The sequence below is a fragment of the Amphibalanus amphitrite genome, unplaced genomic scaffold (assembly GCF_019059575.1).
Source record: "Amphibalanus amphitrite isolate SeventyFive unplaced genomic scaffold, NRLGWU_Aamphi_draft 000110F_arrow, whole genome shotgun sequence".
NCBI classification, from domain to species: Eukaryota; Metazoa; Arthropoda; class Thecostraca; order Balanomorpha; family Balanidae; genus Amphibalanus; species Amphibalanus amphitrite.
Window position 1 is genome coordinate 440,410 of NW_024881605.1, and position 19,780 is coordinate 460,189.

Genomic DNA, 19,780 nt, shown 5'->3' on the forward strand with positions numbered 1-19,780 from the left:
TGTGTTGAGGTAGAGCATGTTCGCTCCAGCCTTGCTTCGGTTGATATCGGTGTTCCCCAGGGCTCCATCCTTGGGCCACTTCTGTTTTTAATTTACATCAATGACTTTCCCTCCATTTCTGATGATATAACTGCATATCTGTATGCAGATGACACAGCCATTTTCATTGAAGGCAATGATGAAGCCCATTTGCAAAGAGTCATCGACGCCACAATGCCCAAGATAGCTGTTTGGTTTCAAGCAAACCAATTATCTTTAAATACAGACAAAACTTTTTGTCAGCTCTACAATAATTCTAAACGCGCTGTCAATGTGTCTGTTTTGCTCTCTGGTGCACACATTAAATTTGTTAAAACAGTTAAGTACTTGGGCATGTACGTAGATGACGATCTGAAATGGAAATCACACATTTCACACCTTTCTACAACGCTGACTCGTAACGTTGGACTCATAAGCAGAGCTAGGTATATATTGGTACCTAAACAGCTGCTTCTTTTATATAACGCACTTTTCCTTCCGTATATCAACTACTGCTGTATGCTTTACAGCAACACTTATATTACAAACGTAGATAAGCTCGAGAAATTACAAAAGCGTGTGGTCAGAATGATTGATGGCGAACATAGACTCGCACACACAGCACCAATTTTTAAGAAACTGAAAATACTTAAGTTGAGAGACATTGGTAAGCAGCAGATGCTTCTGCTAATGCATAGAAAGTTGAAAGGAACTTTGCCTTCATCTATTGACAGACTTTTTACGATACTCGAACCGCTTCGAGATACTCGCTCAACCCATCATTTCCACGAGTTCTTCTCAGAAAAAAATTATCGCAGCTACACTACTAGGTGGTCTGCACCTAGAATTTGGAACTCAATAATTGGTCCAAAGTTCACAGATATGGAAGCAGTTCCACTAACAAAGAGAGAAATCAAGGATTTCTCAAAGCAGTTTTTTATCGATCAATACTGATACCATTGCCAACACTGACATTATTGTTCTTGTGTTCCACCTGCGTTCGTAAACATACGAATACCTGCCAATGAAATGATCCCCCATTTTATTAATTGTGGGTATGTACGTACATTTACCTGATATTGTATTTTTTACCCGCTCTCTCACAGGTACATACTTGCACAGTACATAGTTATATGTACACAATTACAGAATTTGTCTATAACAAATGCATATCACTTATGCATACCTAATTTTGGAACATTGTACATCTCTGTAACTGGGTAGGTATGTACTAACTGGGTACCTAGATCGCCACAAGAGGTGGTGGTATTTAGTGGTCTTATGTCTTTTCCCTGTTTGTCTTTTACTTCTTCTCGAACTTTTATCCCACATTTTTGTTTTGCCCTTTTCTTTTGTTAAGCTTTGCTTTTTCTCCCTATAAACACCATACAGTACGTACAGTACTAACTGTATGTCTTTGAATCATCGCCATCGCTCAATGACCTAGCTTTCTTGCTATTTACATTACTTGCTATTTGTATACCGGTCGTCTCGTCTTGGTTTGTGTACTTACAAATCACACTTAAGTTCTCCTGGATACGTAACAATACGTAAATCAGCCCTACGATACTTCCCACCGACCTGGGTTTACCGAGCAACAAGCTTGCTTAGCTCGGTATCCCTTTTCGGTGAGGATCTGACTCCTCCGGGTGTGACTAGGCTCTGTCCCTCTTCTATAATGCAAGCTTTGCATGCGCTTATTACCACTAACCCCTGGATCACTCTCTCCTTCTCACTATCTTCTTTGGGAATGGTGTAGCGGCCAGTCAAGCTACATTTAGTCTTGACTTCTTTGCCTCTTCTTTTGACATTTTACTAACTTTCTAAGTATTGTATTTAGCTTTGTTTTTGTTTGCTTTCCTTTTTCTTAGCAGGGAGTGTCGCGACTTTCTTCATATTTTTGTCTTGGGAGGTGTTAACGTAAGGTGCTGTTGTCGCGTGCATGGGTGTAGAAACGTTTTCAAGGTTGGTGTGGAGTAGGGTCGCACTCGTATCCATATGCCACGACCCGGATTGGTTCATGCTTTGTTATATGTGCCTAGTCATCGGTGAAAATGTGCACGATTGTATTCTGCTTTTTCTACTGGATTCACATATGTGCATCTTGCCTTTTTCTATAATTAAGGCAATTGTAACAATAAATAATGTACCGATCAGCTTATGTAAATATGAAAAGGCATGAACGTTCAACTCTGTGACCTTTTTTACATTTATTTATTACACATATCGTGCTTCGAACTATCACAGTCAAACATGTCGGCCCATCAGGGCATCGGGCGGGAATAGTCATCCGCCTCACGCCTGGCGCCAGTCCATCTATAGACTACAGTCTACACCATGAAACGCTGGCCCCGGATTGGTTTCTGGCTGATGAAACCAGACAGGTTCCTGGCCAGCTGTGCGACATAGGCCGACTCAACCTCACCGGGATAGGCCGCAGAGCGCACAGACTAGTCTACACCATGAAACGCTGGCCCCGGACTGGTTTCTGGCTGATGAACACCCTGGCCAGCTGTGCGACATCGGCCGACTCAACCTCATCGGGATAGGCCGCACAGACAGCCGTGGCGTTTAGACGCCGCTGGCTCATGGTCGTTCGGAGCCACGTTTTGATCCTGCGCAGGAGTGAGAAACTGCGCTCTGCGCTGCACGAGGTAGCCGGCGCAGTGAGCAGCATCTTTACCAGTTGAACCACTTCTGTCATGATCGTCCTAGCACTTACGTCCGAAATCAGGAGTTCCCTCACGTCCTGTAGGCAGCTCAGTTCGATGCCGCGCGTATGGGCATAGTCCTGAAGAGTTTCCACATGGGTTCGAAGTCGCGCCGGATTTAAGTCAAAGAATGTCGCAGTGTCGTTGATGAACTCTCCATCTTCAGGTGCCACCAGGCATCGCTCTGCGTTTGCTAAGGTAGCCGCATCAGTGCTGATCTTGAAACGCTCGTTAAGCGACGTGCGGACTGCATCTACGCCCTGGTAAAAAACCTGCCGATAGAGGTCCTTGGCGGTTTGATGTCTGTGTGGCGTGCTCCCCTCGTCCAGCCTCTTTGGAGGTCTCGTGGCTCGGGGTAGGACTGGCTCCTCCACACCTGCTTCTGTGGCAGCATCAGTGACCTGGCACCAGAACCGATCGAAGTTGTCACGTTGCGCCTCCAACGTTGTCTCCAGAGTGCCGACCATAGACAGTGTCTGCTGCAGGCTGAGTTTCGGCCCCTGTACGGCTCTGGTCACTGGAGTGACTAGGTCCAGGAGCTTCAGCGCGAGTGAAGCCGCGAAGTAGAAGCGAAAGCATGACATGCTTCTCGCAAAACCGCTCGCCGTGCTCCGAGCCTCTGGCCGGGATTCGCGGTCACTGGCTAGTTCGATTAGGAACTCCATGATCGTGACATAGTTGTTCAGAACTGATCGCACACACGCGTCACGGCAAGTCCATCGCGTCGGGCACAACGGCCGCAGAGCCGTCGCGCCGTCCTTTGCCGAGAAGGCCGCCAGCCGCTTGGGTGAGTCGCGCAGGTATTCGACCATCCGACCCAGCTCGTGCAGACCGTCACGAAGTTCACTCACTTCGGCAAACGAGTCCTGAACCACAAGATTCATGCGGTGGGCTGCACAGTGAACGAAGAGCGCCTTTGGTTGATCAGCTTTAATGAGGGCCTGGAGACCACTGAAAGCGCCGGACATGTTTGCCGCTCCATCATAGCACTGTGCCCGCAACTTGTCCATATCCAGCTGACAGCGCGTCACTACGTCACAGACGACTTTATGAAGCGTAGCCGCTTTCGTGTCGGGCAGTTCATAGAGGCCAAGGAAATCTTCGAACACCTCCAGGTCGGGTGTCACGTACCTGACGCAAATCGATGCCTGTTCGCGCCGACTCAGGTCTGCTGTCTCGTCCATTATGATGCCGTATGCTTGGCAGCTCCGCACTCTTTTTAGAATCGTTTCCTGTATGTTGTTGGCATACAGCTGCAATATTTCGTTTTGAATGTCAGGCGACAGGTATTTGACCCCCGTTCGGTTCATCCAGGTCTTCAGTCCCGGCACGTAGCTTTCCATTCGTCGGAGCATTCGACGGAGGTTGCCGGTATGCTCTTCACGGCGACGAAACGCGATGCCTTGCCCTGCTAGAAAGCCAATGGCGTCGATGATGCAGGTCAGTCCCACTCCAGCCTCTTTCAAGCTCTTCGCTGTCGCGCTGCTCACCATCTGCATCAGGTTTGATTCTCCTTGCCCTTTCTCCACTGTGACGAGGCTCTTCATGGCAGAGACATGCGTCGTTGTGGTTTCGTGTTTTTTAAGGCGCAGCGGTCCGTTTTTCCATGTCGCAAAACCTTCCGTGATGAAGTTCGCCTCGCGACGGCGCTCAGAAAACAGAAGGTTTTTGGCCTCGGCTTCACGGCAGATACTGCAGAATATCTTATCTGCTACGGCATCATACACAATCCAACCAAATTCGCGCTTCCACTTCGCACATAGCTGATAGTGTTTGGAGCTCGGACCACGGGCTACGGCTGACTGATTCTCTCCTATGGCTGCTGAAGTTGGTGTCTGTTCCACTAAGGAGCTGGTAGTGGCAGCTGACCCCGCTGAGGCGATAGAGATCGGCACATGCTCTCCAGGGGATGAGGAGTTGGAGCCGGACTGCCGAGAAGGAACAGGCTGACCATCAGGCTCGCTGATCGATGAATGGCCCTCTGAACAGGATGGCTCCTCTGAGATGGTGTCACAAGCCATAGAGTGGTCGGATCTGGTGGGATTGGGCTGCTCCTGGCTCAGGTTGACAGGATTCCTAAAACAACAGAGCATTGTGTGAAGAAAGGATCTTTTAGCATCTGAGAGGACATCATGAGGTTGAGCATGTAAGTCGTAACTTTTATATGATGGTATCAACTATATTTGCATTTCTTGTTTTTCTATACTTCTCTTATGCATGTAAGCCTTATGTAAGCATTCTGCATTAAATAAATATGTTTTATGGAAGGAAATCCTGATCAATTTAGTAGAATACTTTCACACAATAAATAACAACCAATCTTCTTCAATTTGGAACATGGTGTTAAACAGTGGACTGATAAATGATTATTCATTATACAAGAAATATTGCCAAAATCTGCTAAAGATTTTGAGTGATGGCCAAAAAACCAGGCCATGTAAAGGACATATACACAAATGATGATACCAGGAACATAATAAAAGAGGAAAAATTTAATATAATATAGCAGATAAACCAGCAATGAAGTTGAAGGGATGATTTTCAAAGCATTTAAAGTTTATAATATCTGCAATTGACTGCGAAACAATGTCAAAAACTTGGTCAACCAAATGCACAGTGCATATGGTTGACCAATGACAACGCTCAAGATAGGTACTTGATGTGAAAGTGATGGTTTATTTCACTGTCAAGTACCAAGCGACAAAGGCAGGCATCACTAACACAACATGACATTGTGAAGTCTCAAAACATTAATGGAAATACACAATGTGTAGGCTGTAGCTCATAAAGTTTAAAACTATCAGTTCTATGAAATTTCAGGCCAATCAGTTGGATATCAATGTAATAAAGCCTTCTCCCCACTACAGCAGGCGCAAGCATATTGTTCATCATGTGCATACCTCCTACAGGAAGACTTTCTGCTGATTGAGTGAGTACAAATATAAAAACCAGACCAAGAGTATTGTAGATTAAAAATATGTTAGCCATTCAAGAAGATACTCCATGGACTCCATGGACTGCGCAAAAACTGCCTTATATAAAGCTGATAGAATGGGGGCAGCCAGAGCTGAGGTCTAGGGTCATTCATCTTATAAATCATACTATTATAGGTACCCATTTAGCATGTTGTTTAAGATGTTAGGAGTGCATAATTCCACTTTTCTGTTGCATTTATGATGCAGAGGGTGAACCGTGAAGTTTAAATGAAATATATATGAATGATGAAACAGCAATTAAAAAACACACCAGTTTCCAAATCACTGCTGGTTATCCTCCCTGATGTAAATGTGAGTTATGAAATATTTAAGAACATAAGACTGCAATGAAACATAACACCATGATTCAAGAATAACCTTGAAAATATTATTTCATTAGCTCAGATACAAGGAATCAGCAAGGTACCTACCTAATAACTCTGATGCAAGGACAGCAGTAGCCATTAAAAATTGATAAAAATGATGTTTGCATTACCTATATATAACATTTCATCATGCAGTTGCGCTAGGGTCATGGCAAGTTCAAAAGCCATGGCAAGTTCAATTATTTGAAAAAAAAATTGTTTATCAAGTACATACAAGCAGCCTTGTGCCTACCTAGCCATAGCCATACTGATACAAGCCATAGTTTTTCTCCTGTGTCGGTATACCAAATAACCTCAGTCCCACTTTATGTTGGCTCAGGTCTCAGCATTCACAAATAACTAAGCTCTAGGTTTACACTTATCAGCTAAGTTGTGGATATGTATATGGAGTTATGGAGGATAATGACTAATGAGCTAGGTTAGACGAACCCGTTAAGGAGGCCATGTGGTCCAGGTATTTGATGCTTATATGCCAGGCAACATGGTAACGGGCTGGATGACATCTATCTATCTAGCCCAGTGATGCATGACATAGGTACATGGCGTGGCAGGGACGCGGGAAGTGCACAAAAGTTGGGGGGGGGGGGGGGGCAGAACAGATTCAGCGAAACTTTCGTCTTACTTTGTGGGGAACCCATCCCCCCTCCCGGCAACTCTCTATGCATTTTTGAACTCCTCTCGACCTGAGAATCGATTGCTGTATTTAGTTTCATCTTTAGAGAAGAAATGTACATTTTAGGAAAATTTTCGGCCAAAAGTTGGGGGGCCCAATGCCCCCTCTGCCCCCCCGGTTCCCGCGTCCTTGTGGCGTGGCGCGATATATTGATATAGGTACTTACTCTGCTGGTACTGGTTGGGTTTCGCGGCTCCCAAATCGCTTCTTGAAAAAGGAATCCAGTGTTCCCTGTCGCCTACGCTTCATGATACCCGACTTTTACGCCCACGTGTGCCGCTGGCCGCGTGCCAACACGTGCCCTATATATGGCCTTGAACACGTGCCAACAACAGTCTTGCCAACAGCAAGCATTTTTTGGCGCGGTGTCAGGTGAATCGCTACCAAATTTACCAAATATTTCTCAGATCGACTGTCCTATGCTGGCTTACACGATGAAATATATTGTAAAAAATAATTATTTTCAACTGAAATTTCATTTTCTTCAGCGACGGGCAATGCCCTTAATAAGATATTTGCGATGTCGTTCAAGTTGTTTACTAGCTTTCCATCAGCCATAAATTTTTCCAATCTGGCAGCGTAAAGCTTCGCCTTTTCTGGCGTTTTTGAGACGATTGCATAGCCATATCTGGCCATATCATTTTCAATATTGAGACAAAGGGTCAGGTCAAAAAGCAAGACCCTATATGTCAAAAAGGGTGCTTCTACATTGTGCTTGATTGTGTTTAGTTTTGCGGTGTGTTAAGCACATAAGCCTTTGACTTTTGTAAGAAGGAGGTTGATTTCAGGCTGGTATTTCAGGCTAAAGCACCGTGGCTGGCATGGCATATTGTATAAAGGGAAGGCATCTATTTCTGAGACTGAGAGTAAGCTAAAAGGTAAGAGGCTGAAAACTCTAACTGACTGGTACAGCCGAGTTTCTTAATTTTCATACTTTTCAATTTGGGCAGAAATTATATTGCATGTTAATTTTTTAACATCAATTGAAATGCTTTCATTATTATATTTGTCAAATGCCAGTACTGTAAGCTGGAAAGAAATGATGATTTCAATGTGATAGTGGCAATATCTTGCTTGTTCAAGCTTGCGCCATTGACCAATGACCATTGTATTTATTTAGGTTGTGATGGCCCCGGGTAGCAAGGGGGACATAAGATAAATAATGAGAAATATTTTAAGCATGGAAACTTCAAGTCTTATATATGAATTCTACTTTATCTGTCTGCATGCTAGATTGTTCAATTTAAATATTAAAAGTAATTGCTCTTTCTTGTTTCTTCATTTTGGGTCCAAATAAGCTGTTGATGGTGAGTAAAAGAACAACCTAAAGTTGGTGTGGAAATTCCACACCAACTTCAAAGTTGGTGTGGAGCACTCCACACCAAGTGAATACAAAGTTACGCCCATGGTCGCGTGGGTCAGTGGGTGGACACTCCTGGTCGTCTGATCATGGGCGGCGGCTTAGAAAAAAAAGAGGCATTATTCTGGAACACCACCTGATGGCCAACTCGACGGCATTCCTGACCCAAAAAGGAGCCTAGATCAAATTCAGCTGAATCTTCAACTTCTGCCACTGCACTGTTGACTCTGCGTAGGGACAGCATTTGCACCACGGCCCAAAGATGATCTTCCGTGGGACGGTGTGCTGCGCACCAGTCACCACACTGACGGCGGTCACCTGTGTGCTGCACAACTTTCTGTGAGGTCAGGAGATCGACACTGACGGCCCCGGACGGTGTGCTCTGATTGCGCCGAGTGTGCTCCCGCGTGTCCGGGTCTTGATGCCAATACCGCACGCGAGGCGGCGCGCGTCCGCCAAGCCCTCACATACTGCGTCCAAGGTGCAGGTGGTGTTCGGTGACAGTGTGCAGCTTCTGCCGGCCCCGTGGACGGCACCGCGTGTGACCATGGCATGTGCATTCGATTTTCTGCCATAAGTGCAGTGAATTCATTTGTCATTTTGCTTCTGAATGCTGTCGCCGCTCGGTAGGGTCGATTCTGCCAGAGTAAAGAGGTCGCCACGATCGGCGCCGGTGCGGCAAGGAGCAAGGGGCTCAGCAATCGGCTGCCGGGAGGTGGCGGCGGCTGACGACTCGGGCCTCGAAAATCCTGTCGTGTGCGTTGCTGGCTATTATGCGTTGTTGGTGTGCGCTGTTTTGCAAGGCCTTTGGAGCGGCATGTCGAGTTTTGAGTTTTTGACGAAGGAGCCTTGGTGTTTTGTTGGTCTATTTTCGATAAAAACGGTCATGAAGAGTGAGCTGTGTCCAGGCTGATTTTAACCCGCGCACCGACGGGGGTCTGCGCCAACTTAGTACCGACGGGGGGGGGGCGGATGACCGCCCCCCCCTGAGATCTCGAGAACGAAGCAAGATAGCGACAAGCGGTAAACGGCATCGGATACGCACGGTCAAGATCTACAATTTTTACTAAGGTCATTTTCAGGTCAGATCAAAGATGACGTCACAGGGGTCGAAAAAGTCAAAATGGCGGCGCTAAATATGGAGAGAGTTTTTCTCGAATAACTTTCGAATTAGTCAAGATAGGAACAAACTAAGGGCATCATCGTGATCCTCTCGTCAATCCGCATCGAATGATATATATGTTGACCTCGAAAGGTCAAGGTCAAAGGTTGACCTCAGGTCACGTGACCTCGAGGTCATCATGTATATCATTCGATGCGTCTTGACGAGCTGAACACAATGAGACCATCCACGCGTCTGTATCTTGTTCCTGTACGGAGTTATTGGCCAAAAACCTTTGGTGACCTTTGATGACGTCACATGACCTCACAGCTGCCCAACAGCAAAACAGACCTCAAGGTAGTGAAGGTTGATCGTATATGAAGTCATGTATGGTATATGGGGCCATTCCGACCCGTTTTAGTGGTAAAAACAGGGAGTTGATTTTTCCCCCATTGACTTATAATGGGGAGGTCGCGAAATTGACCTGACCTTAGGTCACCGATATCAAAATTCCGAGATAAACAAATTGTAGCTACTAATGACCTAATAACATCCTGCGACTTTCAAAGGCCTCCGACATCTACTGTAGCTCTGGCACGGTGACAAAGTTGCAAAAAAGTGACTTGAGGTTGGGTCATTCAAAGTGACCTGGTGACCTGACCTTGAAAGGTAGGAGGTTTAAACTTGCACACCATGTGTAAAATTGATAAGGGAATAGTCATACCAAATTTCGCGGCGCGTAGCGCCGCGGTTTTCCCGCTATTCGCGAAAAACCTCAGGGGGGGGGGGCGGATATCCGCCCCCCCCCGTCGGTGCGCGGGTTAAGATTTCTGTCACAGTATTGTCACCTTTGACTTAGGCTTGTGTCTTCTTGGGTATCGGCATATTGTGCCACCGTCCTTGCCCCGTGTCCGCGCGTGCTGCATTTTTATGTGGTCGCGCGTATGGTGTCATATACTGTCACCTCGCCATGTTTAGTGATATCCACTGTGTGGAAAAATGCACTTTGTTAGTTTCTTTTTTTGGGGGGGCCTACACTTGTGTTCCCCAATCCAGCGCTTTAGATAATACAGCATCTGTTTTTGACATAATGAAAGCCTGTGTTTTATGTGGGTGGTAGGCTTCGCCGTGCCTCAGGTCCGTTTCTGGCATTTGAATTTCTGCTACATTTCTAGAATGCCTTTTTTCTGTTTTTCACATACAAAGCACGGTTCAAATGTGTGACCACAAATCACTGTGATTGTCCCATGCTTACCACCAACCATTCCTTCAATGCTAATGTCGTTACAGCGAAGTTATTCATTTATTGAGAACAGGGTTGTAGTTGAATAAACAAGACAGGTGAGCAAAATCTGCAGCACTCGTAGTCTTGGCTGATGCGTTAGGAAAAATGGAGGAACTGCAAGTACACACCACTTTTCAGTTTTATGCTTGAGTGCATTGAATTCCACTGTAGAAGAATCGCAGTTTGATTGCATTTTCATTGATATTATGTATTGTTTCAATAATAGATCTAATAAATATTATTCCAATATTACCTAGACGGTAGTTATCATCCTGCAAATATCCAAATAAATATCCAAATAAATATCCAAATATTTAGTACCTTGAATAATGCAGTAAAATAAGCTGCGCCGCTACATGTATCAGCAGCGCAATATCTGGTGCCAACTCAAGGTCAAGCGGGTCACGTGACAGTTGAGCGGCGGCTGGCTAGAACAGTCGCCGGCGACTCCAAAATGTTGGAAAAATTGAACTTTCTCGGCAACGCCGACAACTCTTCAATGATTGGCTGACACGACTGCTACGTCACACCCCGGCGACTGGTCAGCTGATATCGACAACTGCGGAGTTGCCGGCGACTGACCCCGGTCGCTGGCGATCGCCGGCGACCGGAAAAGTTGCTACGTGTGAAAGGGTTTTAAGAGCAATAGCATGTACAAAATGTATCTCTCAGAATTTTGATATCGATGATCTAAGGTCAGGTCAATTTTGCGACCTCCCCATTATAAGTCAATGGGAGAAATAAATATGCAAAAATGATCAATAACATGGCAGAAATGTAAAACTTTTATTGTAAAATAGGCCAAATATGAGAATGAGCTTGCGCTTTACAGCATCATCAGATTTTACAATAAAAATTTTACATTTCTGCCATGTTATTGATCATTTTTGCATATTTATATCTATTCATCATGGCAAAAAGCACCATCTCACATATTAAAAGTTTACCTATCAATGGGAGAAAATTGAAATGCGCCTCTTTTGGACGAAAGACATTATAAACACTCCCAAACACCGAATTACAAGTGGTTTAGACACACTGAACATGAAAATGGTGTCCGTGACCCTTGTTTATCCCCTGAGGTCATCTTAGGTCACGAATGGCATCTAACAGCTTTTCGCAAATAACTTTTGATAGGGGCATATTAGAGCGATGAAAACGCCTTAGATGTGTTCAGCTCGACGATACGGATCGAATGATATGCAACATGACCTTTTCCGGTCAGGTCATGATCTTGACCTGAGGTCAAATTTTCAAGTTGACCTTTCAAGGTCAAGTTATAGTTCATTCGATGCGTCTTGAAGAGAGGAACACGATGCCGGTGAAAGTAAGCTCGTACAAGGCTTGGGTCAAAAGTTATTGCAGAAAAACTGTTTCCGAAAAAAATCGGTTATTTTTGCAGTTTTTGCCCGTGCAGGCAAAACCGTTGACGTTAGGTCAAATCTGAGAGAATTGCTCAGAAAGGGCGTTAATAGGGCTATCGAATGCGCTTTTCCGCGGCGCTGTAGCTCCATTGGTCCCCGAGTTATGCGTTGGCTTCTTGGAAATTTTCGACATTCGACCTGGAAATCGGCGAAATTTTGCTTTCAATGACCTCTGGTGACCTGCCCTTTCACTTGACCAAAAAATTGACCGAAGTGATTTCGTCATTATTTTTGACGCTCATTCGAACGTCGCCTTCCGCGTATCACTACGTGGCCCAGAAGCCGAGTTACAAGGGGGGGGGGGTGTTCAAACACCCCCCCCCCAGCAGGGCGTGGAAATCCAGGACCCCCAGCCGGGCGCGGGTTAATATATCGCTTCGGTAACTGGGATATAAAAACTAGAGGTGTCAATCGGAACTTAAATCTTCGGAATTCCGATTTTGTCCAATGTCCAATTCGGAATTCGGTTGGACAATGACAGCAGGCTTTGGACAACTTTGGACAATCGCTTGCTACACCTCAACATTTTTATAAAGTAATCGTGTTTAACATTGATTGCCTATTAGAAAGCTCAGCTTTCGATATGATTAACATTTTGAGCTGGTAACGATACTTTAAAAGCAAATTAAATAACGGTGTTGAGTGTAAACTATTGCGTAGATGTCGGACATCTTTGGACAAATGGCTAGCTTGGACATTTTTGGACGGACAGTCGACGTAAGTATTGGACATTGGACGGACATTGGACATATATTTTCTGAAATTGACACCACTAATAAAAACGTATGTGTATCTGCGGCGCGGGCTAAGAAGAAGCCAGTACTTTTTCAAATACCAAGATGAGATTGGAGGGGAGGGAAAGGAAGGGAGTAGGTGGCAGGGGAGGGAGGGAGAGAGCGAAGACGTGGGATAAAGGAGACCGGTAGGGGAAGGAGAGAGACAGATGGGCAGAGGTAAGTGAGTATATGATTGGGTCAGTGAGCGACAGTCAGAAAGTGGAGGTGAGGGAAGGGGAGGGAAGAGGATGGAAGCAGGAGTCAGGGTTAGGGAGAAACGGGAAGGGTAGGGGCGGAGCAGGACGGAGCGGGGCGGAGAAGCATCCATTATCTACTTACTTTTTAAACTACCTACAGAGAGCGAATCAGATACGTATCTGAGACGCAGATATGCATCTACGGTGCGGTCAGAGAAGTCCGTACTTTTCAAGTACCAAGAGGGGATATGAGGGGAGGGGAAGGAGGGAGAGGGAGGGGATAAGTGGAGGGAGGGGATTAGAAGGGAGGGGACGGAAAGGTAGGGAGGGGAGTGAAAGGGAGGGAGGGAGCGAGCGATGAAATGTGATAAAGGAGACGGGGAGGGGAGGGAGAGGGACAGATGGGGAGGGGTAAGTGAGCATATGATTGGTTCAGTGAGCGACAGTCAGAGAGTGGAAGTGAGGGAGGAAGGAAAAAAGGATGGAGGCAGGGAGGATCTCTCGACAAAACTGTTGGGTCACATCTATCATCTGAATGAATCTCTCGACAAAATTGAGGGTTTTGATCTATGTTCCGAGTGGATACCAGATCTAGATCCATTGGATCGGATCTCATATCCATTTTCCCGGATCCATGCACATATCTGACGGAGACAGAGATAGAACGAGCCTTAGAGGGTGTCCTAAAAATAATTTCACACCGTTCCAGCGTCAAATGCATGAAAATAATAATCATGAGAGTTGCACTTTTCTTACAATTCTATCCCACCTTCTCCCTGATACGGGTAAGCATACGGTCCGGGAAATCAGAAATCAATATGTCCAGCTTCTGTAGACTGATCTTGGACCAGACAGATCCAAAGTTCCTGGTCAGCGTGCTTCCAGGTTATCATTGACCCATTTTGTTAACCTCTTACCGGACGCTCGCCCTAAGATTTTCTATCGAGCTATTCCCCGGCAATTTGTCCTTCTCCTAGAATGCTGGGAAGTTCGACCAGAGGCCAGTTTTACCAACAGAAAAATAGCAGCCCGGCGCAATTTTTCTGTCAAAAACCCGCCGACGAGTTTCACCAACCAGGCGAAAAAATATCCGCCGGCGTGAAAAAATATCAGCCAGAAAAATAGCCAACGAGTTTCACCAACGGCAAATGCGGCATTCATGGAGTGTTTATCTGCGCCATTATATGTAGAAAAACAGCCCCAAAAAATAGACAGGCGACCCCGTCTATTTTTTTGATGTCGTGTTGGAATAATTGGCCCCATTTGTTACTAATTATCGTGATTTGCGCTTCTCAGTTGATATAATAATTTAGTATCATTCATGGCCAATTTGTAAAGCATCTGGGCTTCAAGATTAGAAGAGGAATACTGATGATATTGCGTAAAGAAAGAGCCTTTGTCACCAGGCAGGACCAAAAGGAACCAACAAGACGGGTGTTTGGTGTTGTGGTGTTAGTTTTTTCGTTTTATATTATTTTTTTTTTGCTACAAGCACCCAACAGCAAGATGATAGCGCATTAACTAGTGGTCAGCTTACAAGTTCATTGCTCGCACGGAAGTGGAAAATAATGATGGAAGGTCATTTTCGAAAATCGAAGGTGCTTGAAGATATCAATATGCTGGAAGGAGAGGCAGAGAGGGTAGGCTCATTGGACTCAAGATTTTAAATAAATATGTCCCTGTTTTCACATATTCAGCTACATTTGACATTGCAAGGCGCCAGCTACTAATGGCACTACACTACTACTTTTGGGTGGAACTTCTTGAGCTGTGCGGAATAGGGAAGGTGCATTGACATTGCTAAGACCAAAATGGCAAGATTTTCAAGAGAAATGACAATAAATTTAAAAAAGAAATTGAATAGCATGAAAGAAATGTATAAAGGCTTCTTTTTTAAGCAAAACGTGCAAAGTTTGCATGGTTGCGAATCCGAACAAACTTGCTGAATGCTGTCATAAGATTGTGCCACTGAACTCAGCAAGTCATGCTGCCAATATTGAAGGAAAAGAAAATAATAGTATTGTTGTAAAATGTAAATGAATCCATAACTGTTGTGTGTGCACTGTGCTGATATTGAATGCATGTGTATGTTGCATGCATGAGTCATGCAGGGGTCATGTTAAAACTGGCTGTAAGTATTGTGAGTTAGTTTTGCTAAATTGTGGAGGCACCAGGCAAATTGCGGCCAAAATGTTAGTTGTTCACCTCAGCGCTGAAATTACTGCTCACAGAGTTTTCAGATCATGCGCCGAAATGTTCATGCAGCCCGTCCATTACACTGGTCATGTTGACAGTGACGAGGATTTTTTCCCAGTCTCATGTTGAAATACAATAATAATTCACTTAGCTTGATTTTTGCTTATGTTTTCATGCCAGTTCCTAGAATAAAGCAGCCAATATTTTCTGTCATGTGAGAAATATAATGAAAATATGCACAATTGCAGGCTGTGGCATGTTGTGAAGTTTTTCCTTGTTTATTGCTGAGGTTTTTCCAGTCTCTGCTGCAAAAACGGTGGTGAATCCACCGTCGTCCGACGGTTTCGATGACGCCAATCATCGGCGAGTGCTGCTATGATGGCCGACCTGACTGAGCGCACAGCGGCAGCCGCCGTCGCCAATAACGACAGTGAGGACACCTCCGAGTCGGACGGAGACGCCGCCGCGGACGACTTCACCGTGCTGGACGAGGTGGAGCGCTCGAGCCGACAGGCCGTGCACCGCGTGAGCTGCCCGACTGGCTGGCGCACCCGCAGCCGATTGGCGACCGGCGGCCGGCGCCGGCCAATCTGCCGTTCCTGGTGCAGGTGACGGTGCTGCCCGAGCTGCTGGCGGCCGCAGAGTCGCCGCTGCCACCGGCCGACCTCTGCGTCTCGGCGCCGGCCGGCCGCGGTAAGACGCTGGCGCTCGCGCTGCTGCTGGTGCAGGCGCGGCGCCGCGGTGCGCCGGCCGCCGGGTGCGCGCGCTAGCTGTGCTACCCACACAGGCGCTGCCCGCTCAGGTGCCCGCCGTGTTCCGCCAGTACGACGCCGACACGCCGCTCTGCGTCCGGCTGCTGGGTGGAGACACAGTGGCACGAGGGGGGCACCAACTGGTGGCGGTGGGGCCGCGCGGCCCGGTCTCCCCGGCTGATCGTGGTGAGCACTCCCGGCTGGCTGATGGATCACATAACCAGCGCCGAGGGCTTCTCGCTAGCGCACCTGCGCTACCTGGTGATCGACGAAGCCGACCGGGTGATCGAGATGGCCGAGACGGGCTGGCTGAAAGCGGTGGAGCGGGTGGCGGCGGCCACGGCCCGCCGCCCTGCATCGCCGGCCGGCTGACGGCCGCCGCCGTCTGCGCGCCTCACCTGCCGCTGCAGAAGCTGCCGTTCTTGGCCACCCTGTCACAGAACCCGGAGGCCGGAGAAGCTGGAGCGAATGTCGCTGTTCCAGCCGCGACTGCTGGGCGGCCGCCGCCGTCGCACTGCCCGGTCAGTTCGTCGGCAGGTTCACCACGCCGGCCGAGCTGAGCGAGTCGTTCAACGTGGTGGCGCCGCAGCCGCAGAAGCCGCTGCTGATGCACAGTTTGCTCCGACAGCCCGACTGGCGGCGCTCGCTCGTGTTGGTCAACTGGAACGAGGCGGCGCACCAGCTGGAGCTACCGCTGTCGGTGCTGGGCGCGCGCGAGGCCGAGTTCCCTGGGGCAGTGCCGGCGGGCCAGCGGCGGCGCGCGCTAGCTGAGATGGCCGCGCTGGTGTGCTCGAGGCTATGGCGCGCGGTATTGACGTGGACGCCGTGGACGCGGTCGTGTCGTACGACATCCCGGCGCTGTTGAAGGCACACTGCGTGCGTCGGACGGCGCGCGTCAGCCGGGCCGGCCGGGCGGTCACGCTAATGTTTGAGCGGCAGCGCAGCCATTTCCAGCGGCTGATGGCGCAGGCGGGCAAGGCGGACGGCCGGGTGCGGGAGACGCCGGTGCCGCTGTACGAGCTGCGCCAGCACGAGGCGACCTACGTCAGTGGATTTCCACATTAGCTTCTAGTTGATCGCTTTTTTCACCTTTTTACGCTCATCGCTCATGATTTATTTACATTTTAGAAATATTACAATGAATAGGTGTTTACCTTGTCATCAGCCTAGAAAAGTTAAAGTAAGTAAGGCGTTTTTAGTTGCATAATGTATATTTGTTCATGAACACGGATTTAACGTGTCCTAACTCCCAAATACTTCGATATTAGACCCGAGTTTTGCAAACCAGTCGAAAGGCTTAGAACGATCATTTGGTTGGGGCGTAGCCAGACGGCTCGACTGGGCGTGGAAGCCGGCGAAAAGGTGGTCACCACGCGATCATCATGTAAAGCGGTCTCCGTCGGACGATTGTGTCCGAGCGCAACGAATGATCTCGGCACACGTGGATGAGTTCGGCAGGACTCTCCACTGAGCGGTACTGGGCGCAGTCGAACGACGGTCGACGAAGCTAGCGCAGGTATTGTTACGAGCCGGACCAGTGTAGCGGGGCCGGAGCTTATATTGTTTGCTGTGTGGCGTTCCTTCGTCTTGACCGGGCCCGGCAAACGGGGCCTGCATATCGGCTGAAACCACCTAGCCGGGCAGCATGACCTCCACCTCGCCGAAGTGGGGCGAACGACCGCCCTCAGCCCTGCAATGACCGCGGTGCAGTTAATCTGGGTAGGTATCTTCCTGAGGTATGACACTCGCCTTGGCACAAGGCTTTATATAGGCCTTGGCGAATCCTTAGTCCTCTTGGTCCTAGAAGTAGGTGTAATGCAGTGCGCGCGAAGCCGCCTCGCAGCACCGCAGTTCACTCGCTCGGCAGCGGAACTGTCCGTCCAGCTTCAGGTGGCGCCTCTGGGAACAATGTTTGCCGCTTCTTCCCCACTCTTTTGACATCTAGGAAAGAGATGCGACTCCCGGATCCGTCGGGAGCGGGTCCCATCTATTATATAGTCCCCACCTCATAAAAGGTGGGAGCGGGGGTCCATACATTGCGTGCACGTTCGACACGATTATTTTCTACAAGGTGCGACTAAAAGCAGACAAAAAGGTTAATTGCAAGTTAAAGGTATTGTAAAAATGAAATATAATAGGCTGACAGGAAAAAAAGATCCACTAAAACGCACGCTTCCTATCGTGACCGTCATAAATGACGTAGATTTACAATTTGGTGGTCTTGTATTGGCAAGTTTATTATGGTCTATTTTGTGGTTACAACTCTTAAAAATATATGTTATGTATTCCAATAATAATATTTCTAAATCTTTGTTGTATTTGCATTAAAAAACACGCTTAACTTTAATTGAAACATGTTTTAAATAATTTATCAGTCTCCTTGACCATTATCGATATTAAAATATCAGCTGACTGCCGGCGACAAATATTTCCGGCCGATATTGGCTGGAATTTTTTTGTTGGTGAAACTCGTGGCTGTGTGGCGTCTATTTTTTCGGCTGGATATTTTATTTCGGCGGCCGGCTGGTATTTTTTGGTAAAACTGGCCTCAGCACCAGTCCTGCGTCGTTTTTGCTCGATAAGCCGAGGTGCCGACCTGTTGAAAGATGGCCCTGGACATGTTCAGCAGAAGTTTTCAGCTGGAGACGTGTGTGACGAGCGGGTTGGCCTGCGCCGTGTCGGCGTGTCGGTGGTCGGGTAGCGGCGTGTTAGTGGCGACATCTGGTGCGCCTGACGCGTCAAGTGATTTGGTGCGCCTGACGTGTGCTGCCATCTGCGCGGTTTTGTCGGTAGATATTTTTGTGGTACCTTCGTGTTGCAGCTCTGAAAATTGGCAGCGCCAGCTTTTGGAGACTAAGCTGGCGCATGGTGGCAATCGATGTGCGGCGTGTCCTTCAGCCGCGTGGCTTTCTTTCATTGCTATATGTGTCGTGGAGGCGAATGCGGGCAGTGCCGGCGGATTGCATTTCTGAGAGGGTGGGCAAGATATCGTGGGGGCCTCCTGGCGAAAAAGGGCCTTTTGTGTATAGGGGCCTCCTAGATCTGAGGGCTGAGGCCAGTTTCACCAACAACAAAAAAATAGACGGCTGCGATTATTTTTTGACAAAATGATAGTCTCAAAATGTCATTTTCTGCTGAAAATACTAATCGCTGACTTAACCCGCGCATGACTGGGGGGGGCTCTACAGAGCCCCCCTCCCGTTTTTCAGCAATATCTTCTAAACCATTTGACGGATCAACACGAAACTTGCGGCACCCTCAGAGGCATCAATTTGACACCTTGTGTTAAAATTTCAACTTTCTAGCTACCATAGTTTGGCCGTAAATGACGTCAGAGTGACGTCATGTCGGCCGATTTTCATGCAAAATACTGAATTACGGCAAACGCTCTCAAGAGCTCAGTTTTAAAGCTAGATCCATTTTCTTTGCATTAGCGGACTACAAATACACCTAGCTATCAAACTGCTATCTCGAATTTTCGAAATTTTGAAAATTTTGAAAAATATGTGTTAACAATTACAAAAAAAATATTTTTTGATTTTTTCAAAAAGTTTTTGACTTTTCGCAAAAACTGGAATATATGTGATAGAACACACACTGGTGAACTACATTTGCAAGTTTTAGCCCAATATCTTCAAAAATAGCCAAGTTATTCGCATTATTGTCAAAATTTTACAATTTTGTTTTTTCAAACCCATTTTTCAGTACGTTTTTGACGTCGTACAGCAATATAAATGGCACCATCGTGTTCCTGAGCTCAAACTGCATCTGATAGGCACCTTTTTTGTTGAAAAATTTCATTTTCAAAATTTGACCTTTTCTGACCTGAAAGTGGCCTAACCTCCGGTAAATTCAGCTGACAATGACTCAAATGACACAGACGACACTATTTTCGAAATCTACGAGTAAAATGGACCATAAAACA

The 19,780-nt window shown here is 47.1% G+C and overlaps 1 protein-coding gene across 1 annotated transcript; it reads right to left on the minus strand.

The window, feature by feature from the left end:
* Positions 1–2,473: 2,473 nt before the first annotated feature.
* Positions 2,474–3,913, minus strand: LOC122380950 (zinc finger MYM-type protein 1-like). Its single transcript, XM_043364600.1, has one exon. It carries the CDS (start codon positions 3,911–3,913, stop codon positions 2,474–2,476), a length of 1,440 nt encoding a protein of 479 aa, XP_043220535.1.
* Positions 3,914–19,780: the final 15,867 nt, after the last annotated feature.

Excerpts from the sequence above, each read along its gene's own strand:
- LOC122380950 (XM_043364600.1), bottom strand. The coding sequence starts at position 3,913 with ATGGACGAGACAGCAGACCTGAGTCGGCGCGAACAGGCATCGATTTGC.